Source organism: Heptranchias perlo, chromosome 6, assembly GCF_035084215.1.
Source record: "Heptranchias perlo isolate sHepPer1 chromosome 6, sHepPer1.hap1, whole genome shotgun sequence".
In the NCBI taxonomy this organism is placed as follows: domain Eukaryota; kingdom Metazoa; phylum Chordata; class Chondrichthyes; order Hexanchiformes; family Hexanchidae; genus Heptranchias; species Heptranchias perlo.
Window position 1 is genome coordinate 14,397,966 of NC_090330.1, and position 24,624 is coordinate 14,422,589.

A 24,624-nucleotide genomic window follows, 5' to 3' on the forward strand; every position below is an offset into this window, starting at 1 on the left:
ATTATTAATGTAACAAAAGAGAGAAGAAAGAAAGAGAAAAGAGCAAATCAACTTAAAGGTGAGAAAATTCAATCATTCCCAAAAAAGGAACGGAAAGTAACACAGTACAAAAAGAAGTCAGCACAAGTCGGTATCAAATCTGGAATATCCCCGCATTGCCCCTTGGACAGTGGGATGTGGGATTCACATTTGTGTATTCTCCCTTCCTTCCCCGAGGTGTGAGTACCTAATGTTGACTAGTTCCTCGTGGCATGTGCCATGTGATAAAGGAAGGCAAATCACAGGGATGAAAAGAAAATCAAAGCCTGAATCAGCCTGGACTTGCTCTTGTGCATCTCGTGTCAGCAGTTGACAGAAGGCATATCGGCAGAGGCACATGGGACTATCATGGAGCTGAGGGATTGATGGGTGGCATGAGGGAATCGAACCTAGACAGGGAAGAAAGTGTTTAAGAATAGGACAGGGGAAATAGTAGAAATTTTATATTGAAAAACAATCCATCTCATGAATATTAGGAGAGATAACTCGGACAATGGGCCAGGTGTTGCTGAGAGCGGCAAACGAACAAGGGAAAGTCTACCATTCGTTAGACTTGCCCTTGCCCATATATTGTCCATGAGCTTTTGCACTGGAAATTACTGTAAATTAGAGATCCTCTACAGGGCATCTGGGATCTGTGTGAACAGGGCAAGCAACTGTGTTTCTTAGCTAATCAGATTGAAGAATCGTTAACGAGCAGCGCAGAGACTAAACCAGGAAGCGTAAGTTAGAATAATGAATTCAATGTCAAATCAGGTACAGTAAGTGAAATAAAGAAAGGGAAAAGAAAGATTGGATTAAGAGAGAGAGAGATAAAAGAGACAGAAAGAAAAAGTTTTTAAAAAATTATTTACATTTTTAAAAAATCTCCAACAACAATTAAAAGCTGAAGCAATGATACTCCACACTTGTTAAAGTTAATTTTCAGTGCCAGAGAGGTTGTTTTGGCAGTAATTCAGACTTATCACGCCATTAAAAGGATGCTTAGACTGGAATGGCACGCTCTAACTTTTTCTGACGAGTTTAGTCCGTTATCTACGACATCAGTACAGGAACTTCACGCCGTTCAATACATTTGAATGGGGAGCCGGACGGCGAGATGCCGTTTTCACACAGCTTACGGAGGAGCGGCACATCTCGGACAGCAATTTACGGATTTTCACGTTTAATTGCGCATCTCCACTCACCGGAAGTTGCTGTCCGATTTACGCATAAATAACGGTGAGCGCTGTTACCCTCACCGTTATTTTCACAGCAAAATCTGGGCCAATACATTTTACTGAAAGTAATATTAGAGGGTTATTTAGACTTCTGTTAAACTACAAAGGCATAAAATAATTATAGGTTCTATTCCATTACAGCAAAAGTATCATTCCACTCTGAGGTGCCATTGCAATCACCTTCTATGAGATGAAATGGTACAAGGGTGTGAACACCTTTGGGAACTGGGTTTAAACCCATCCCGGACTGTTGAGCTGAAAGTCTTTTCTCCCTTTTTTAAGGATGGTATATAAGATCACTTTGCTTAGTGTGAATCTAGTTGTTTTTAGCCATAAGTCCACCATACAAAGCTTGGCACAAATTGACATTAAATGGAAAATTCTTCTCTGAGAGACCTTAATAATGGCTGGTGAGGAATTGGAAAATTTCACACTTCCGAGATTGAGATTATTGTAGTGTTGAAGCAAAGTAGAGGGCATTTTGACTGAGGTGAGGCACCTGATCTGAAAACATTTGATGCTTAGATTGATTGTATAAACATGGAAAGTGCTCCATTCCCCAGGACAAACATCCTCCACCTCGATGAACACAGTAAAATATAAGTGTACTTAAAGGATAAATCTGTATGGAATGTACGGGAAGTGTGACACAACAGACTAATGGCGGCTTTGCCTTTGGCTTTCAGATGGATACACAACGGATGACATTCAGTTCTACTGGAAAGGCGGGGACGACGCAGTGACTGGAGTGAATAAGATTGAGTTGCCGCAGTTTTCTATTGTGGAGTACAGGCTGGTGTCCCGCAAAGTTGTGTTTGCCACAGGCAAGTCTGGCTTCATTACAGTGATACTTACTGACTTCCAGGATTTCTTGTGTTTTTCCTGAAAAATTGAGATGGGGAAGGAAGAATAAATAAGAGGGTAACAGTTATATGTCAGCGTTGCCACATTTCTGACACATGGGTAGAAATCAGGCAGCCTTCATTATCACTGTGGGATCCTCCCTGCCTGATTTTCCTCTACGCATTCTATCTGGATGATCCTTGACACCCAAGCAGTATAAGTAGAAAATCTGGCCTATATAGTCACACACTTCATTGAAGTTCACAGCCATTTCAGCTCCTGGTCTATTCTTCTTAGTTTGCACATTTTATTTTAATATTCATTCTCAGGATGTGTGCGTCAATGGCAAGGCCGGCATTTATTGCACATCCCTAGTTGCCCTTGAGAAGGTGGTGTTGAGCCTTCTAATGATTAATGACCTGGACTAAGCACATTCACAAGTGTCAGTGGTAACTTTAGTGATCAGTTGTTAGGTCATTCAGCACATTTATTTACAACAGCTGTGTATATTTAACTTATGGTGCTTTCATGATTTCAAAAAGAAATGGCGTTGTAATACTCCTTGCTTCCAGTGCTATAATTTTGTAGTTATATAAAATTTCCCTCAATATGGTGGCTAGAAGCTTAACGAATGCAACTTTTCAACAACCATACGATTCATACATGAGATTTTAACCGCCAGCAGGTTTCCGCCAGGAACCCACAGGTTTCAGTTAGATTCCCGCCCACTCGCAGCAGAATGAGGTCACAGTGACTTCCTACCCGGAATGGTTAATGAAGACTCCTGCTCCTCCCGGCCCTGCAAAGGAACATTTTAAAAATTACTTTAAATGGGCACCTTCTGCTTCTAGCACTCTTCTCGCTAGAGTTCACCAGAAGGGAAAGCCACAGTGCCTTCCCCACTCAGGTCAAAGTTAAAATAATGATCGAGGCCCGAAGACGCCGTCAGACCCCGATCTGGATATTTAAAGAAGGACCCTGCCAGCTTCAGGCGGGTGCTTTTGCTGCCTGCTCAGGACAGCAGGTTAAGATCGCAGACGGCGGGATGCAGGCAGGATGTCGCTGTGTAAATCACCTGTACAATTTTAATGCCTACCCGTTCGGTTTTCGCCAGGCGGGTGGAGCTAAAATTGACCTTGTGCAGTTGTTTTCCTATTCCTACCAGCCAGTACTCTGAATTTAATCTACAGTGTAAACGGGGTTAATTCACAGCATCTGGAGTCGGAACACATTGCTTCATATAAGCCCAACATAGCGTAGATTTTCCGCTAAGTGACACCCGATTAACGAGTGTAAAATGGGGATGACTGATTGGAAAAATGAGTGGAGATCCGTTATGCCACATTTCCAACCCACTTTGCGCCCCATCCAATTTTCTGGACAGGTTTCGTAATAGCAAAAACAGTGCTCGCCTATTTGTGGTTAATTAAAATTTGCTCCCATTGACGTTATATTGTGTTTTCCAGTTTAGCACTTGGCCATCTACCCACCTATATAAAATGGGGCCCCCAAATTTGTGACTGAGTTAGTGCCGTCTAGTACCATATCAACTCCAAAAGACCTCCGCTACAAAAATTGGCCTCTGGATGGCCAGGGCTGCTGGAGTATACTGTTTACATAAGTGCGTATAAAGACTCCTATAGTATGATTTGTAGCAACATTGTAAGGCTATTTTTAAACCTTATTTCTTGATCTTTTGTTTTCTTTGCCATTTCCATTTAGTTGATCAGGAGGTTTTGTGCCAATGGCACTGCAATTGTTTGGTGCGTTGTCAATATTGGGACAGTGGTGTCCCAATGGCAATCCCCCTTTATTAACGTATTTTGGAGGAAGGGAAGCGCAAAGGAGAGCTGCACCAGAGGCAGAGAGGCACATTTATCTGGCAATGACCTTGCGTAGTAGGCTGCACAGATTCCAGGTCAGAAGACAGCCAACACAGAACATTGTCAAGGACACCTGCAGTTAACCTGCACCATTTGGCTGGCATTGCCAGTGGCAGTAAATGTCGGCTGTGTCTTCAAGTCTTCTTTCATGCTTCTTTCAGGCATGCTGCAATATTGTCCTATGGGGAGGGTGTCCAGTTGTAAAGCACAGGGCCACCCTTCTTGCTATCATCTCATTCTGTTCCACCCCCACTTCACCAGCAATGGGGTGGGAAGGGGGGCTGCACTAGTGCACCTCTCCCTCACTTGGCAACAAGCTTGGCTTCCTGCCTCCGGATTAATTGTGCCGGCCACGGGATTTTGCCAGGCATTTTTTGCTACCCAAATAACCTTTGCAAAGGCTGAATTATACATTAGGAATAGTAACAACATTTTTTTATCCCTATTTGCATGCAGTTCCTTATCTTTAAGTTACCACATCCCTTTAAATTTACTGATCACCTCTTGGCAAAATTTCCCATCATCCTCTGCCAAGGTACCAAAGCCAGGCCCAATACGGGCCGTCAACTCACTCACACAAGGTAAATTAGATAGGGTCAGTACAATGATGTTTGAGCGGATACTAAAAATGCACAGCCCAACTACTGCTTAAACAGATACGCGATTGGAAAATCTACACCCATAAGACTTTCTAGTTCCATGCGCAACTGGTTATTCACCTGATCTGAACCAAACTGCAAAATCAGAGCTCCTAGAACCTAGCTCTCTAAGTACTGATTAATTAAGGAGCTGTTTTGCATAATTTATGTGCTTTGTTTGTTCTTGTCATACTATAGTAGTGAGCTCTTAAATGACCGTTGCTCCTGGGCCTGTGCTCATCCAGGGTCAGGTATTGGGGCAGACACAATAGTTAGTCTGTCACATAACCACCACCACCACCACGCGCCCCCCCCCCCCAACCATCTAGATGTACTGCTAGGGATAATCAAGGTCAGGCATTGGGGAGGGATGGGAAGACACAGCCAAAGCTGGCTTGGCTCCAAATGCCGAGCCTGCCAGAGGGGACAGGCAGATTCCATTCATTTGCATTTCAGTGAAAGTTTGTTTTGCCAATTTATTTTTATTTTCTGTAGTTTAGGTTTACATACTATTAATGGTTGAATCACAACATCAAAGAATGGGTCCCATCATCAGGACCTCTTTAAAATTTCAACTAGTTAAAACATAAGTTCAGAGTCAACTTTAATGTCTCCTTGATTTTCCTCTGTCCTTTCTGCTGACCCTGCTAATATTTTTTGTTGCAATGATATTAATGAGTGGAATGATTTGTCAGAGTTACTAGATTTCTGATATTGGTGCAATTTGCATCAGTATGTTTAGAAATGGATATGACGTACACATGAATGGAAGTTAGCAATTTGCAGCCAATTTTCCGACGTCAGCACATTATCATAATTATGCACAACTCCAGGTGCAGATTTGGACGTGTGCAGAGCGCACGTAATAGTAGGAGCATATTAGTGTAATGCAAGGAATGGAGAAAATTAAAGGGATGTATTACAATAGAGTGACAAAAATTCTGAAAGCCACTGGAAAGGCTCAAAGGCAGTTCAACCCATTAGCAGTCTTTGCCAAGACTGAAGAGGGAGGTAACTGAGAAACAATGGACAAAAAGGAAGGGAAAGGAAACCTAAGGTGTAGACATGAGTGTACAGGCAAGTGATGGAGCAGTCCATCAATCGACTCCCTGTTTTATTACTACTGAACCGGAAATGGTACTGCATAAGTGGTTGTAAGAAGGGTCACCCATCGTGCCACTGAACCACCCCGGTAAATCAGTAGTGCAGCCTGCCTGCAAAGAGGTGGAGTCAAATTTCAGGCCACACAGCTGGATGTGCCAGCCCTATGCTGTATGGTAGCGGCAGGTGTCTTTATAGCAGATGGCACAGCTCTGCATCTGGCTCTCTGATGACATGGACCCTGTAAAGGCAATTTCCCATGCCCAGTGCCAAGTAGGTGTTCCAGGGCCTGCAGATATGATTGAAAGCACCTTGGCTGTGTGGCCAATCAGGGTATTGATCACCGTGGCAGTGTGACATGCCTTGTTTCATGCGGTATCATTAGAAGCATGACCTAAAGCTTGAATTATTGGGTTGCGACTTGCGGATCATTTTTTCTGTAAATGATTTAGTTTCTTCTGATTAGCTGCTGTCCATGTCATTCATGGCAAGCGCTTTATTTTGGCTCCAGAGTGAAGCTATAAATCTTTCTATTTTAAGTCAAATAACCATTCTAAGGGCACACTGACACTTGCTGTTTGTAAGTTATGCTCCATTTCTGTGCTGGAATGGAATAAGCAGGAAGCTTCTGAGGAAACTGATTTTCTTTATATCTGTACCACAAAACAATGTAAACCATGAGCTTGCAGGCTTTATCTGAAGTAAATGATGTTTGTTTCACATAAATTCTAGAAATGTTTATGATTGACAAGATTATGTATTCACATGAGTTGCCATTTCTAATCCTTGACCCCACCCCCCCAACCTCACCCGTTGCTCCACCTTCCAAGTGAGAAAATTATCAATGGAAAACAGAAAGAAAGAAACCATTTTTGGGACTTCAAGGTCAAATGTATATTTTATATAAAAGCATAAAAGCAGCATACAACATGAACATTTTGTGAGGTAATTTTTGACAGGCAAAACAATGGCCCCGAAATTCCGATCAGGCCCCAGGCAGGATCTTACCAGATATTACTAACTATTGGACAAGGAATGAATGGGTTATTAGAGAGAAGAACAATGATGGTGCTTTGGGTGTGTACCCTATATTAGATCTTTCGTCTGATGAAGGGTAAAACCTGAAACCTCAGAATCTCTTAGTAGCTATGAATGACCTGCGGTGTATTCCAGAATTTTCTATTTTTATTTCAAAACTCAAACTTTAACATCTATAATGCAGAGAGCGGACTTTCTCGTATGGTGCAGGGAGTACATTGTTTTCTCTCCGTACTGAAAGAAAGAAATACTTGCATTTATATAGCGCCTTTCACGACCTCAGGACATCCCTGAGCTCTTTACAGCCAATTAAGTACTTTTGAAGTGTAGTCACTGTTGTAATGTAGGAAACGTGGCAGTCAATTTGCACAAAGCAAGGTCCCACAAACAGTAATGAGATAATGACCAGATCATTTTTTTTTAGGTGTTGGTTGAGGGATAAATAATTGGCCAGGACACCAGGAGAACTCCCCTGCTCTTCTTCGAATAGTACCATGGGATCTTTTACGTCCACTTGAGAGGCCTGACAGGGCCTCGGTTTAATGTCTAATCCGAAAGACGGCACATCCAACAGTGCAGCACTCCCTTAGTACTGAACTGGAGTGTCAGTCTGGATTTTGTGCTCAAGCTTCTGGAGTGGGGTTTGAACCCACAAACTTCTGACTCAGAGCCGAGAGAGAGAGTGCTACCATTGTGTCTTCAGTCACCTGTAGGTAGCCGAATGACATTCCATAGAGGAGCTGACACTGAGCATGCACCTAAAGACACATGGCGGTTCCTTTTAGAATCATACTTTGTGATACAGTAGGAAGGATTTACTATTTAGTTAAAGTATTGCATTTGTTCTGTCCAAAATTGATTTGCTGATTGAACACAACATCCTATTTTGTTTGTGGCCCAACAATGCATATATTTGCTCTCAGCTGATTTGGCCTGATTATTTTTTTGCCGAAATCCAGGAAAAAGACTAAAAGCTCAAAATCAGAAAGCCTGCTTAATAATGGGTTAAATATATTGTCCATGGGTAAAGATTTAATTAGCCTTTGACTGGTGACCTAAGATAATGGCAGTCTTCATCCACTTGTAATAGGTTTTGTCTTACAGCCCAATCCATAAGGCAGACCAAGGAACTATGTTTCCTATTTAAATATTGTATATTACAATTTTACCTAAGCAAGTAGACAAGAGCTCCAACTTCCAGAGCTGGTAGACAAAAGCTCGTAAACTGAAAACAATCCTTACAGATTCTGACAAATAGTGCTGACAGATTTAATGGAATTCAGTGTTTCTGGCATTTAATTAGTTTGATTGGCTTGTCCATTATGATATTTTGAAAGGGTTTGAACAGGTTTGCTCTGATGGATTCAGGATCATTATGCAAGTTGGCACAGAGCAGAGACATTCCGTTCATTGGTGGCAGTAGGCTGGACGGTTTTTCTGAGTGGACCATTTCAAAGCTCTTGGGCCTTTGGCCTACTGTAGCTCATTCATCACCAAGACCTTGAAACTATGGGTCCCCTTGGTCCTTGAGCTGTTCCTTTTTACAATCTACAAGCTTTTAAAACTCAAACTTAATGTTACCTAACCATCATTTCTTGATTTATTTTTGTCTTTTCTCTCACTTTGTTCAACTCCATTGCTGGATCTTGGACCTATTGATAGATTTCTCAATAATGAAATCAGAATGCATAATCCACTAACCTAGTCAATAATACACCAAAATTAGTCAAGGGTATAACGAGTCTACACAAAAAAAAATTGTATTAGATTTTCCCCTGTGTTTCGTGGTGCACACCCATGTAAAGCACAAAATAAAAACTGAATAAAATATGGAGATTGCTGTGCCCTTCCATAATATCCTTGTCTTCTCCAACTGTTTCTTCAGAGGGAAATGTCCAAAAAGTACAATAATAAATGGAAACCAAGGCTTAACAGAAGTTTTCAAACAAGTTTTCCTCAGAGTGCAATTCATCGCTGAGTCATCTCTGGAGTTGAGAGAAAGCTGTCAAGGGGGAGGCAGGCTTCTGTGGGAAGGGCCCATTCTTGTTCTGGTCAAACGGTCAAACTACACCTCTGAGATGATGAGCCAATGAGAAGTATTGATGGTATCTATGGAGGGAGAAGGGAGGTAGACGCATGGATCCATGGAGCTACCGCCAAGGGAGGGAACAAGAAAGTAAAAATTAAAATAAAAAAATTGGAATTGAAAGCATAATACACAAAAAAAAATTGTGCTGCTCGCAGGTACTGAAATTATACTAATCTTGTATATTCCTTCCCACCATTAAAGCAGATGGGAAATGAGAGTAAATCAACCCTTCTTAATGCCACCGTTGCAATAAGCATGTCACCTGTTAAAGAAGCTGTATTAAGAAAACAGGAAGGAAAGCTAAAAGTCCATGGGGGTGATTTTGAGGCCTCGTGCCCAAGGGAATCAGAGCAGCAGTGTCCCAGAAACAATTAGGAATGAATTACTGACCTGTTCCTGCCCAGGTTGTGGCCGTCCCTTTTTTCCGCAGGGCCTACTATTGGGTGGTCTGAGCGCTGCCTGTGTCAGGTGGTAGGTTCTCTTAACATGCAAATCAGGGTCCTATGATGTACATAGGAACCCCATTGCCATTTTGGAATAGTAGTGCGCACCACACGCTCCTTCCAGTCAGCGGGTGTTCCAGCCGAAGAGGAACCCTTGATGTGGAGATGCCGGTGATGGACTGGGGTTGACAATTGTAAACAATTTTACAACACCAAGTTATAGTCCAGCAATTTTATTTTAAATTCACAAGCTTTCGGAGGCTTCCTCCTTCCTCAGGTGAATGTTGTTGGAACCCAGCAGGTGAACGTTAAGAGGAACCCAGCAGGTAAGCTGGTGTGAAAATCTACACCCATGAGCGAAACTTTGATATGGGGATGGGGGCACTGGAAGAGACTGTAGCAGCTCGGATGCCGCCCGATGTTCCTCTGCTTTGAAATTGAAAGTTCTGCCCATACTATCCTAACTAAGGAGACTAGAAGACTTTTAGGATGCATGTGAGAGCAGCAGAGCTTGACTCGTCACCTTATTTTCCTTCTTGAGGCAGTACCTCAGACGACCCTAGCTGAGGCTAAGAACTCACCCTATCAGTAATTGTGGGTACAGGCTCACCCGATACCTCTTTGTCATGCAGTGCATTAGTATACCAGCATACCACAACCTGCCAGTCATATACTACATCTCTATTCAAGTAGAAGTGGTTCCCTAACAGCCTTGGCTGTTTGTGCTGTGGAATCTGCCTATTTATGAGTGTTCTACAGCAGTAGCAGCAACAGAAAAACAACTGCACATGGGTTTGCTTGCAAATAAACAACTTCAGTTTCTGACGGTTGGGCTTCTACAATGACTAGGGAACGCCTATACAAAGCAGCAATCGTGGAAAAGTGGCGACCAGAACCAAAGCTCACATTGATGTCTTGAGAGGTGCCAGGGTGACCGCCTCTTCAGATGGAATGAAAGCCATCTTATCCATCTTGCAGCTCAACAGTCAAAGTCAGGACTGCCATTGGCAACTGCGCTGCAGTGTTAAAAAGCCCTCAGTTTAGCAGTGTTTCAGCAGCAGCTTGTTCAGTGTCTTTAGAATGCAACTTCTCACCATAGCAACCATAGGAACCATAGCAACACTGTCCCACCCACGGAAATTACAGCAGAAATCTAGAATGTCTGACCTGTACTTGCTGGTTTGCTTTTTTTAAAAAAGAAAACAAATGCCATCTGAAAAATAGTGCCATTGATTGTCTCCTTCCTTCCCAATCTGCTGCGTTATGATTGAGTGGCTGATGTACATGTGGCACAGAACTAATAAAAAAATGACTTTAAAGACCTTTCACCATTCATTCTACAAGCCCAGATTAGACGTGGCCAACACTGCAGTACTCCTGAGGGCTTCATTCCCACTATGACCTATTTTTAGCTCACTGGTTCGCATTAACTTCCTGCCTCAAGTATTTTAGCACAGTCTTGAACCCATTTATTTTAAATGGGCTAACTACATAGAATAGCATAGGCAGGAAGCTAACGCCAATGCACTATAACTACTGAACAGAGTGAATTAAACCACTGGAGTCTGCGGACTCAGTGGGTCACCACGTTGGTCATCTCACACTATCCCACTTGAGCTCAGTCTTCTTGCTCAACATATAACACCTCTTCAATTAATTTTAGACAAAGAATCAATTGAATATCTCAACGCAGATTGATATCACAATTGTGTTAACAACAGCTACATATTTTAAGATGGCTTATTGATTATAACAAATATATCTGTGCAGGGATCCAGTGTACACTGATTGGAGTTTGCCTAAGTCTATGCCATGCACAGTGAAAACTAAAAGCGGAACAATTTTCTTCGGACTCTTTAAGCCAATGGGCAACTTGATTATAAAGCTTTTTCTCAGGTACTTGATGGCCATGGTATCCGTTTCTGTGCTTGTCGTCACACCTGTATCCACCAATTCACTTTGATGGGTGGAAAATCACATACTGGTAAGCGCAGAACTGGAAAATAGCCTATTTGTCCAGAGAGCACCTTCGTCTAACCTTTTCTCAGCTAAGGTATTTAAATCTTTGTTAACTTCTAATAATATTTTTATTATAAGTTAACAGTAATGAGGCACAGTGGGTTAGCATACTCCTATCCCACAATAAGTGCTGCTCACACATCTGTGTCCCCTAATGCATTGCAAAATCCTCTTCCTCAGTTGCAAAGCCTCCATGGTCTTACCTCTGTAACCTCATCTAGCCCTATGTCCAGGATTTCACCCTCTGCACTTCTGACTCTGACCTATTGGGCAACCCACCTCTCTTAGCTTCATCTTTAGCCGTCATGGCCCTGCAGTTGGGAATTCTCGTCCCAAACCTCTCAGCCTAGCTATATCTCTTCCCAACTTCAAACCTCTCCTCAATCTAATTGGACTACTCCTTTGATCACCTCCCAAATACTGCTCCTAACTCCTGTCTGTTATCTAGGAACATAAAAGCAGGTGTAGGCCATTCAGTCCTTGAACCTGTGCCACCATTCAATTAGATCATGGCTGAACTGTGTCTTAACTGCATCTACCCACGTTGGTTCCGTAACCCTTGTCTAACAAAAATCTATCAATCTCAGTTTTGAAATTTTCAATTGACCTTTTGGGGGAGAGAGTTCCAGATTTCCACTACCCTCTGTGTGAAGAAGTGCTTCCTGACATCATCCCTGAAGAGCCTAGCTCTAATTTTAAGGTTGTGACCCCTTATTCTGGACTTCCCCACCAGAGGAAATAGTTTCTCTCTGTCTATCCTATCAAATTCTTCAAGCATCTTTGCACCTCATAAATAGATCACTCATTAGTCTTCTATACTCAACGGAATATGAGCCTAGTCTATGCAACCTTTCCGCATAATTTAACCCTGTTAGCCCTGGTATCTGTTCCTCTACCCCACCCCCCTACAATGTAATGTTTCGTACCATTAAAAGCAGTATGTAAGTGCAAGGTGGTTGTTAGTTCCTCAATTATTAATGATAAGCTTGTGTATGAAGTTAGGAAACGTTTTCTTCTGTTTGATGGGTTCATCTGTCTTTCCCCAGTCCTCACCACGTTGTAGAATTGCTCAGCAGTGCACTTAAGCATAGTCAGCGATAAATCAGAGGGTAAAAACTTGCGGACAGGTATATGGACTTGGATTTTCCCACTGACTGGTATAGTTAAAAGAGTATTGTTAGAATGAAAAAAAGATGAGGTAAATGTTGGTCAAATTTGAACAGGGAGACGAGCCAAAAAAATAGCGTGGCATTTTCATCATGAAGGTTCATCCATCCCTGCAAGTTTCGAATAAGGAATTACGGCTGTTTTGAGAAATCAAATGCACATTAAAAAAAGTATCAGATTATTATTTACATATCATAGGATAGCCTTTTACACTTCCCCTGCAGCTGTGCCTCTTGAGACTACATCAGCAAGTGCAGGCTGTCTGTGGGCATATTTCTTATATTAAATGGCACTTTCCTCATTTGTTTTCCCAGGTGATTACCCAAGGCTGTCACTGAGCTTCAAGTTAAAGAGAAATATCGGCTACTTCATTCTTCAAACGTACATGCCGTCCATACTGATTACAATTCTTTCCTGGGTGTCATTTTGGATCAATTATGATGCTTCGGCTGCAAGAGTTGCTCTGGGTAAGTGCTGTCTGAAAAAAAATATTTTATTTTTAATAAATACCGCAGGCAGGCACAATAAAATATATTTGATGACACCATAGCATGTGATTTACAACATAATAAATAATAGGAGGCTGTGAATGCGCCGATCACTTTACTGTTAAGGTGATAACATTTAAATGTGGAATGATTGCTATGCAGACTATTTAAAGCTGCTTTTTATATTGATAAATTGCAGTATTTTTGCCTTGCAATTATTATTAAGTTCTGTCAAATTTCAATTCTTGTTATGGGGGTTTTCAAAGAAGAAAATTTCAGGATGCTGTCACTGGGCAACAGGAGACTCAGGGCAGCATCTAACGAATATAGATAAACGGAACCCTAATCAATAACCACAAACTCTGTAGCCAAGGGGCACGGTCTCGAACTCAGAAAACCAGATTAGATAGACATCAGAACTAAATTTCTGAATCTGTGTGGAAAGATAGTTTAAGGAAGGTGAATAGACAATTTAAATGTATTATTGCACACAGAGGGTGATGATATGTGAAGCAGCCTGCACAGGGAGATGGCAGAAGCAGGTGATGTCAGAAAATTCAAGAGGGAACTGCGTAGTTTTTTGGTCAAAAAAAAGTGATTGAGTGTTATTTGAAATTTGGGACTAGCCAGATGGCTCATGTCTTTTCTATTCCTCTACATTTGTATTATAGTGGACTGAATGTGTTGTATATTAAAATGTGATGAAAGCCAGCTCCCCCTTCCTTCAACCCCATGTGGCGTCGGGAGGAGCACTCCAGTATATATTTTTTAAAACTTATCTTTTTGGTGGCAGCCCGCAGCAGTCCCTTTAAGGATTACCGGTTAGGCCACATGTAGACCATGCTTTCCCGAACACAGGCGGGCTGGCACTGGGCAGCCCAGTTTTACAAAGGGGGCCTCGAACAGGCATTAAGCCTCCTATTTGCAGATGCAAAAGGGCCTAACGCCTGTTTCAGGCACGGGCCCTGGACACACTTCCGGCTCTGAATGTGCACACAGAAGCTGCCCGCCATATTGGTCACTTTAGCGCCCATTTTATGCCTGTAAAACGGGTGCAACATCATCAAATTTCTAGGCTTTGAGCACATAATCCAGGCTGACACTCCAGTACAATGCTGAGGGAAAGCTGCATTGTTGGAGGTGCCACCATTTGGATGAGATGATAAACCGAGGCCTCGTCTGCCCTCTCAGGTGGACAAAAAAGATCCCAGGGCACTATTTCGAAGAAGAACAGGGAATTCTCCCGGTGATTAGGCCAATATCCTGAGGTTGTGATAGGTGCTATATAAATGCAAGTTCTTCCTTCTGTGTTCCTTTCTTACGCAAGTTAACTATCCTCCTGCTCCTAAACCTCTGAGCCTGACCATAGCTTACATTCACATCTTTCAAGATCTTTCTGAGTTGTGAATCATTTCTATTCCTAGGCATCAGCCAATATCACTTGATAACTGGCATTAAAGAGACTATCGAGAGCTACCTGGGCTGACCTGGGCCACTCGGTTCCATTTTCCTTTACACCCTGTAGTACTCCACTCTGCTCCTCCCAAGAACACCACAGCAACTCAGCAGATGAGGAATCATGGACACAAACCCACATCCTCCCACTCAGATGCTGGCACTCCAATGGGTTACAGCACTCTTGTCAACCTCCCGTTCTTTATTTACACAATATTGTTTCAGTGCTACATTTACATCATTAGACCTAGGCCCTGAATTTCTGCCATTTATGGGAGTGACCAGCTACTTGGGGTACCTGAAAGAATTTCTAAATTTGCAACAGTCATTCTTTCATTGGGACCGATTTTCACTTGGGCACCTCAACCTTACTTTAATAGCCTTGGGGCTATTACGAGATGGAGGGGGTGAAAAATTCGATAAGGCCTATTATTGGGAGCAGGTAGCGCGATCCACTGGTAACCCGCGCCCAATGGCCCCTGCGCAGGCAGGACAAGAACTCCGTCCGGCCTCTGTACTCACCGTCAAGCAGCGTTGAAATCTCGGCCTTCCACGATGAATGAAGTAAATGCGCACTTTCCACCAGCAGGGGGAGCCCCAATCCCTTAAAGGGAAGTTATCTCTTAAAGGTAGCCAGTACCTTTTATTTGCTAAAAATAACAGTCTGCTGTCTGCACGGAGTCTGAACGGAGATCAGACATTGCACACGTAAAACACAGATGCAGGTCCCGTCCCTATGTTTAAAACTGATGAGTTATGTTGAAACATTGCATAAAATTTGTGCACTTCTAAATCCCACATCCTCCAATCTGCATGCCAGACCTCACCAATCTGCCGATCTGAGTTTGTACCAGGCCTGCGAGAGTCCGTGCACCAAGGTCCTCTGCTGATCCACTAGAGGCCTTGGTGCATGAGGTGGACAGAAGGAGGGACATCCTATGTCCACAGGTGGGGTGGGGGGTGCAAGAGACCCTCCAGACATATGCCCAAAGGCAGTAGGGGGCAGCGGGGGACCAAGTTAATGCCAGGCGCGTAGCACCACAAACATGGATACAGTGCAGGAAGGAGTTCAATGCTTTGACATGAGTGGTCAAGGCGAGTGAGGTCAACTGTCAAGTGGCATCTCCTACCAACTGCACCATTGGCCGCATCCACTGCTCCACACACTACACCCCCATCACCCATATACCAACAAACTCTTTCCATCAGTACTCAACTCTTCCAATCAGATGCTTCCTCTCATCCTTACACATTACCACTGTTGCAAGCCGCCCACCCACAACTCACAGGCCACACACACTGGCAGCTATTCAACCGTGACAGGCACATCACTGAGACACACGTCCCGCTTTCTTGCAGGAGAAGGTGGCGCACAACGGGAGGCAGCAAGTGGCAGTGGCATTTAGCCCCTTGAGCCTATTCAGTAAGATCATGGTTGATCTGTGACCTAACTACATATACCTGTCTTAGCCCCATATCCTTTAATACCCTTGGTTCACAAAAATCTATCAATCTCAGATTTAAAATTCACACAGCTGCCATTTTCAGAAAAGCGTTCCAAACCTCTCCCACCCTTTGCCTATAGAAGCATTTCCTAACTTCACTCCTTCACTTCCTGGCTCTAAATGTTAAGCTATGTCCCCGCGTCCTACTATTCTAGTCTTGGAGACCTCCAAAAACAGTTACAAATGCATCAGCAGACAGAAGCAATAATCCAGCCACTAACCTGTAAATCCTGCATGATCGCTTTAAATAGTGCTGGTGGGGGGGTCCTCCAGGCACTCTAAGACATGTTCAGATGGTCGGGGTTCAGACTGTGCGTTGAGTTGAGCGTTGTAGAAGTTTGGAACTCTCTTCCGCAAACGGCAATTGATGCTAGCTCAATTGCTAAATTTAAATCTGAGATAGATAGCTTTTTGGCAACCAAAGGTATTAAGGGATATGGGCCAAAGGCAGGTATATGGAGTCAGATCACAGATCAGCCATGATCTTATCAAATGGCGGAGCAGGCACGAGGGGCTGAATGGCCTACTCCTGTTCCTATGTTCCTAAATGTGGCACTACACAGCCCAATTTCTAGCCCGGAGTGTTAATGTAGGGATATCCAGTGCTCAGTGACACGTGTAAACCTGAAGAGATATCGCCATAACCTGAGAATTTGGGGAGAGAGGGTGGGGCTAAATGTGACAGTGTTGAAAGCTGCAACCAGCAGAATCAATAAAGAAACAGCTTAAAAAAGAGTTCTAAGAAGAGGCAAATATGAGCAATGTGGTGCAAAGGGCTCCCTTCAACACTCGAGGCTTAGTTTGCCTTTAAGCAATATATTTGGAGTAGTTTTGAAAACTTTTAAAATCACCCTTGATGCAGGCAAGATTCTGTAGTACATCAGATAAATGACAAAAGGGAATGGTCTGAAACACTGAAATACATTCTTGTGTATGGTTGATACACATGGCAGGCCGTGTAATTTCTCTGGAGCCTAACTGATTGAGTTTGAAGTGCAGTGAAATTTATTAGAAACATAATAAGCAGTTTCTAGAATATTAGTAGAAAATAAACATTATTCCCGTTATTTATTATTCATAGAGATATCACAGATATCTGCTGATGTAAAGCCTAAGGCAACTCAAGTCAGCATAATATGTTCGAGTCTAAAATTAAAATGATGGCTTGCAATATTACACAGTTGTGGGCTTCTCCCTCTTAGTCTCTCATTGCTGCAGTCCATTACATCTGGCAGAATACACCATTGTTTTCTGATATAAGGGTAAAAATTACGACTGGCATTGTTATCGTATGAACTTTTACGGCACTCATGTCAAATTTCTCTCTCTCCTGTTTTAAGGGAGGCATTAATCTGTTTAAAATCAATGGGTTGATAACACCATCATTAAAATAACACAGAGAGAAAGTTGGTACAAACTCATACTGGCCTGGAAATTTGGGAGCGAGATGACCTCTTGGGCCTCCAATATGGGAGACAGGAAGCACGCGCTCATTATGAGCTGGAAGTGCGCCATCTGCCATATTGGGAAAGGTCAAAAAATCGGTATGCAGTGCCCACGCCTGAAACAGAAGTAAGGCCTTTTGCATATTGAAAAGTGGGCTGGCTCGAATTTCTAGGCCGAAATGTTCATATGGTAATATATTGGCAGCCTTATATTTATATCCTGTACTGTCTACAAAAATAATTTTCCAGTATTGAACAATATAAAGATGAATTGAGTAAATTTCTGCTGAATGTTCGCAATATTTTCCCTGCTGTGCCTCACTAAATCTGTCCCTTGTTCCGACGCTATAATCTGGTCAGTAATACATTAACAGGGGTCTCCCCATATGCTATCAGGGTTGGTCAATATTCAAGGAACAGACTTTGGAAGTGATCGGATTGCTGATCGGATTGTTCCTGTCTCTAGGGTTTTGGGGAGGGAATCCACGATTGGATCCGACTGCTCCACGTGGACATCCGTAATGTAGTCCTAATCAACGGATGGGAGTCAGAGAGCTTTCCGATCAAATCTGGAGTTAGGCAGGGCTGTCCTTTCTCCGCAGTCTTGTTCGTATGTTGTATCGAGCCATTGTATCGAGCCACTCAGTTGTAAAATCTCGCTAAAAAATGTCATAATAAAAATAAAACCAGACGGACCGCCCGGCATCGGACCACCAGGCACCGGACACGACAAATGCAAACCAAGCCCAGTCGACCCTGCAAAGTCCTCCTCACGAACATCTGGGGACTTGTGCCAAAATTGGGAGAGCTGTCCCACAGACTAGTCAAGCAACAGCCTGACATAGCCATACTCACAGAATCATGCCTTTCAGCCAACGTCCCAGACTCTTCCATCACCATCCCTGGGTATGTCCTGTCCCACCGGTAGGACAGACCGACCAGAGGTGGCGGTACAGTGATATGCAGTCAGGAGGGAGTGGCCCTGGGAGTCCTCAACATTGACTTTGGACCCTATGAAATCTCATGGCATCAGGTCAAACATGGGCAAGGAAACCTCCTGCAGATTACCACCTACCGTCCTCCCTCAGCTGATGAATCAGTCCTCCTCCATGTTGAGCACCACTTGGAGGAAGCACTGACGGTAGCAAGGGCACAGAATGTACTCTGGGTGGGGGACTTCAATGTCCATCACCAAGAGTGGCTCGGTAGCAGCACTACTGACCGAGCTGGCCGAGTCCTGAAGGACATAGCTGCCAGACTGGGCCTGTTGCAGGTAGTGAGCGAACCAACACGAGGGAAAAACTTACTTCGGAACATAGGAACAGGAGTAGGCCATTCAGCCCCTCGTGCCTGCTCCGCCATTTGATAAGATCATGGCTGATCTGTGATCTAACTCCATATACCTGCCTTTGGCCCATATCCCTTAATACCTTTGGTTGCCAAAAAGCTATCTATCTCACATTTAAATTTAGCCATTGAGCTAGTATCAATTGCCGTTTGCGGAAGAGAGTTCCAAACTTCTACAACCCTTTGTGTGTAGAAATGTTTTTTAATCTCGCTCCTGAAAGGTCTGGCTCTAATTTTTAAACTGTGCCCCCTACTCCTAAAATCCCCAGCCAGCGGAAATAGTTTCTCTCTATCCACCCTATCTGTTCCCCTTAATATCTGATAAACTTCGATCAGATCACCCCTTAACCTTCGAAACTCCAGAGAATACAACCCCAATTTGTGTAATCTCTCCTCGTAACTTAACCCTTAAAGTCCGGGTATCATTCTAGTAAACCTACACTGCACTCCCTCCAAGGCCAATATGTCCTTCCGAAGGTGCAGTGCCCAGAACTGCTCACAGTACTCCAGGTGCAGTCTAACCAGGGTTTTGTATAGCTGCAGCATAACTTCTGCCCCCTTGTACTCCAGTCCTCTAGATATAAAGGCCAGCATTCCATTTGCCTTCTTGATTATTTTCTGCACCTGTTCATGACACTTCAATGATCTATGTACCTGAACCCCTAAGTCCCTTTGGACATCCACTGTTTTTAACTTTTTACCATTTAGAAAGTACCCTGTTCTATCCTTTTTTGGTCCAAAGTGGATGACCTCACATTTGTCTACATTGAATTCCATTTGCCACAGTTTTGCCCATCCACCTAATCTATCAATATCGCTTTATAATTTTATGTTTTCATCGACACTGCTTACAATGCCACCAATCTTTGTGTAATCGGCAAACTTAGATATGAGACTTTCTATGCCTTCATCTAAATCGTTAATAAATATTGTGAATAATTGAGGCCCCAAGACAGAACATCCTCACCAATCTACCTGTCACAGATGCATCTGTCCTTGACATTATTGGTAGGAGTGACCTCCGCACAGTCCTCGTGGAAATGAAGTCCCGTCTGCACACTGAGGACACCATCCAGCGTGTTGTGTGGCACTATCACTGTGCTAAATGGGATAGATTCAGAACAGATCTAGCAGCTCAAAACTGGGCATCCATGAGGCACTGTGGGCCATCAGCAGCAGCAGAATTATATTCCAGCACAATCTGTAACCTCATGGCCCGGCATATTCCTCACTCTACCATTACCAACAAGCCAGGGGATCAACCCTGGTTCAATGAGGAGTGTAGAAGAGCATGCCAGGAGCAGCACCAGGCGTACCTAAAAATGAGGTGCCAACCTGGTGGAGCTACAACTCAGGACTACGTGCATGCTAAACAGCGGAAGCAACATGCTATAGACAGAGCTAAGCAATTCCACAACCAACGGATCAGATCAAAGCTCTGCAATTCTGCCACATCCAGTCGTGAATGGTGGTGGACAGTTAAACAACTAACGGGAGGAGGAGGCTCTGCAAACATCCCCATCCTCAATGATGGAGGAATCCACCACGTGAGTGCAAAAGACAAGGCTGAAGCATTTGCAACCATCTTCAGCCAGAAGTCCCAAGTGGATGATCCATCTCGGCCTCCTCCCGATATCCCCATCATCACAGAAGCCAGTCTTCAGCCAATGCGATTCACTCCACGTGATATCAAGAAACGGCTGAGTGCACTGGATACAGCAAAGGCTATGGGCCCTGACAACATCCCGGCTGTAGTGCTGAAGACTTGTGCTCCAGAACTAGACGCGCCTCTTGCCAAACTGTTCCAGTACAGCTACAACACTGGCAAAACACCTGACAATGTGGAAAATTGCCCAGATATGTCCTGTCCACAAAAAACAGGACAAATCCAATCCGGCCAATTACCGCCCCATCAGCCTACTCTCAATCATCAGCAAAGTGATGGAAGGTGTCGTCAACAGTGCTATCAAGCGGCACTTACTCACCAATAACCTGTTCACCGATGCTCAGTTTGGGTTCCGCCAGGACCACTCGGCTCCAGACCTCATTACAGCCTTGGTCCAAACATGGACAAAAGAGCTGAATTCCAGAGGTGAGGTGAGAGTGACTGCCCTTGACATCAAGGCAGCATTCAACCGAGTGTGGCACCAAGGAGCCCTAGTAAAATTGAAGTCAATGGGAATCAGGGGGGAAACTCTCCAGTGGCTGGAGTCATACCTAGCACAAAGGAAGATGGTAGTGGTTGTTGGAGGTCAATCATCTCAGCCCCAGTACATCGCTGCAGGAGTTCCTCAGGGCAGTGTCCTTGGCCCAACCATCTTCAGCTGCTTCATCAAGACCTTCCCTCCACCATAAGGTCTGAAATAGGGATATTCGCTGATGATTGCACAGTTTTCAGTTCCATTCGCAACCCCTTACATAATGAAGCAGTCCGTGCCCGCATGCAGCAAGACCTGGACAACATCCAGGCTTGGGCTGATAAGTGGCAAGTAACATTCACGCCAGACAAGTGCCTGGCAATGACCATCTCCAACAAGAGAGAGTCTAACCACCTCCCCTTGACATTCAACGGCATTACCATCGCTGAATCCCCCACCATCAACATCCTGGGGGTCACAATTGACCAGAAACTTAACTGGACCAGCCACATAAATACTGTGGCTACAAGAGCAGGTCAGAGGCTGTGTATTCTGCGATGAGTGATTCACCTCCTGACTTCCCACAGCTTTTCCACCATCTACAAGGCACAAGTCAGGAGTATGATGGAATACTCTCCACTTGCCTGGATGAGTGCAGCTCCAACAACACTCAAGAGACTTGACACCATCCAGGACAAAGCAGCCCGCTTGATTGGCACCCCATCCACCACCCTAAACATTCACTCCCTTCACCACCGGCTTACTGTGGCTGCAATGTGTACCATCCACAGAATGCACTGCAGCAACTCGCCAAGGCTTCTTCGACAGCACCTCCCAAACCTGCGACCTCTACCACTTAGAAGGACAAGAGCAGCAGGCATATGGGAACAACATCACCTGCATGTTCCCCTCCATCCCGACTTGGAAATATATTGCCGTTCCTTCATCGTCGTTAGGTCAAAATTCTGGAACTCCCTTCCTAACAGCACTGTGGGAGAACCTTCACTACACTGACTGCAGCGGTTCAAGAGGCGGCTCACCACCACCTTCTCAAGGGCAATTAAGGATGGGCAATAAATGCTGGCCTCACCAGCAATGCCCACATCCCATGAACGAATAGGAAAATAACTTGCTGCATCCATCAGGAAGGACGTATCAGGGGGTTGACGATCCCAGGCAGTGGAGGCTCTCAGTTTAAGGCTTCCCTTTACATGGACGACAACACCGTCTTCTGCTCCAATCAGCAGTCGGTCCATACACTGATGGGCATCTGCGACCAGTTCGAGCTGGCCTCGTGCCAGAGTGAATCAATGTAAGAGCTAGGCCATATTCTTTGGCAGGTGAGAGACCCAATCCTTTGTCCCTTTCACCGTCAGGTCCGACTACCTGAAGGTGCTGGGGATCTGGTTCAGGGGGCCCCTGACCTGCACGAAAAACTGGGAGGAGCGGATCACCAAGGAACAGAAGCTTGGTATGTGGATGGGGCGATCCCTCTCCATAACCGGCAGGAACCTTGTGATAAAGTGTGAGGTACTCGCGGTGTTGCTCTATGTGGCCAGGGCCTGGCCCACTGCCCACAACTCCGCCGTCACAGTGACCCGAGCTATCTTCCTCTTTCCCTGGAGGTCCAAGGTAGAATGTGTCCACAGGGTCACCATGTACAAGCCCCCAGACAAAGGGGGGAAGAGCGTCTCCAAGCCGCTCTGATCCTGATGGCCACTTTAGTGTGTGGCTGTCTCAGGATGTGTATAGAGCCCCAGTACGCAAACACCAAGTGTCACTACATGCTGAGTTTCTACCTGGCCCACACACTGAGAAGGCTGGGTCTGGCCATGCTGACCAAGCAGGCACAGGACGTCCTGTCGAGCTGGACCTACCCCTTCCACCTGTTCCAGATGGAGAAGTTCCTGAGGAGGAACCCCTTCGACCGCAAGGCCGTCAGACAGTGGTCGTCACGAAACCTGGTCGACCTGAGAGTCCTGCAAGAAAAGGAGAGGGTGGACTCGATCTGGTTCTTCCCTGACCAAACGGTCAATGCCATGTGGCAGAACGTCTCGCCGCCAGAGCTGACAAACAGGCACCAGGATGTAGCCTGGATCGTGGTGAGAAAGGCCCTTTCAGTGCTGTCCTTCCAACACGCACAGAATCTCAGCGCCACCGCGAGCTGCCCTCGAGGCTGTGGCGGGGAGGAGACCATCGTTCACCTCCTGATGGGCTGCCCCTTCGCGCAGAGGGTGTGGAGAGAGATGCGTTGGTATCTTTCTCGGTTCATCCCCAACAGTTCGGTAACACGGGACGCTGTGCTCTACGGGCTGTTTCCCGGGACGCACACTGAGATAGATATCACCTGTGGCTGGAAGACCATCAACTCGGTGAAGGAGGCCCTTTGGTCCACCCGAAACCTGTTGGTCTTCCAGGTGAAGGAACTGTCCACGACCGAGTGTTATCGACTCCAAGGTCCAGGAGTATGTGCTGCGGGACGCACTGAAGTGAGGTACGGCCTCCGCAAAGGCCCTATGGGGAAAGGCTACCTTGTAAAGCCACCCTACCTTGTATTGTATTGTACACCATGAATCATAAGGAATATACAGTGTTTGAATTGTAATATTGAGATCGCATTGTGAACAATCTGTAATGGACTGGTTTGTATCGTACTGGTTTGAAATTGTGATATTTACATTGAACTGTGTGTATTTTTAAATTCTATGAAATAAAATATATTTTGAAATGTAATAAAAATTCCTGTCTCTAAGCAACCCCTCTAACACTGGACAGTCCAAACGCACTAGGGGAAGCCCAAGGGCAAATATGCTGAAAAAAAGTGCAGTTGGCTCCCAATTACCCAGCTCAGTGGGTAAATGCAGCATCTTGTGTGCAAATGAGCCAAACGGACCAGAGAAATCCTAGATTTGATCCCCAGTCAGTGACCTCAGGTGGAGCAGTGATAGAGGCATTACCACTGGTCTCTGAGAGTGGGAAGGGTGGGGGTGAAGACAAAATCAGACACAGTTTCTGCTCCTGATTGCTTTCTGGTAATTGCTGCTAGAAAGTGCATGCATGGACAGAATCAAGCTTATCTGTGATGCCCTCTTCAAAGTCTGTTGGCACTCACTGGTTGGTTCAAGCTTGAAGAATGGGTGAGGTGCCAGGGTGACCAGTGCCCAGAAACCATATCCCAGCCTAAGTCGTTGCCTTCAAGATCAGAGGGGAGAAAATTAGACGGATTGTTGTTTTTTGTAAGGCAATTGCATTATATCTTTTATTCAATACTGTCTTTTATTTTTGTTATATCTATCCCAAAGGGATTTAACTTTTTGCAGTTCTCAGCACACCAAATCGATACATAGGTTATTAAATCCTATTTGTGATTCTTTATAGGAATCACCACTGTGCTGACTATGACAACCATCAACACCCATCTGAGAGAGACTCTTCCCAAGATTCCCTACGTCAAAGCCATCGACTTGTACTTGATGGGTTGCTTTGTGTTTGTTTTCTTGGCCTTACTCGAGTATGCTTTTGTCAACTATATCTTCTTTGGGAGAGGTCCACAGATGCAGAAGAAACTGGCAGAGAAAACAACTAAAGGCAACAACAACCAACACAAGTATGAAGGCAATAGGGTAAGGGAAAACAATTTCTTTCTGTCACCGTGGGATGTGCTGCAGTTATATTTTTTATTATTCTTTGAGTGTTACCGTTGTACATTGGAAGCCTAAGGGCTGATCTTAATGTTCGTTGATGGAAAACAGGCAGTAGCGGATTG

General features: G+C 44.5%; 1 protein-coding gene across 2 annotated transcripts in view; it reads left to right on the top strand.

The window, feature by feature from the left end:
- Nucleotides 1-24,624, top strand: part of gabrb3 (gamma-aminobutyric acid type A receptor subunit beta3) — a 387,525-nt gene that overhangs the window by 344,974 nt on the left and 17,927 nt on the right. For both annotated transcript variants that reach the window (XM_067985792.1, XM_067985793.1), the window contains 3 exons: nucleotides 1,946-2,083; nucleotides 12,795-12,947; nucleotides 24,237-24,481. In XM_067985792.1, coding sequence (XP_067841893.1) covers nucleotides 1,946-2,083; nucleotides 12,795-12,947; nucleotides 24,237-24,481 — 536 coding nt within the window. The remainder of the gene's footprint in view (nucleotides 1-1,945; nucleotides 2,084-12,794; nucleotides 12,948-24,236; nucleotides 24,482-24,624) is intronic.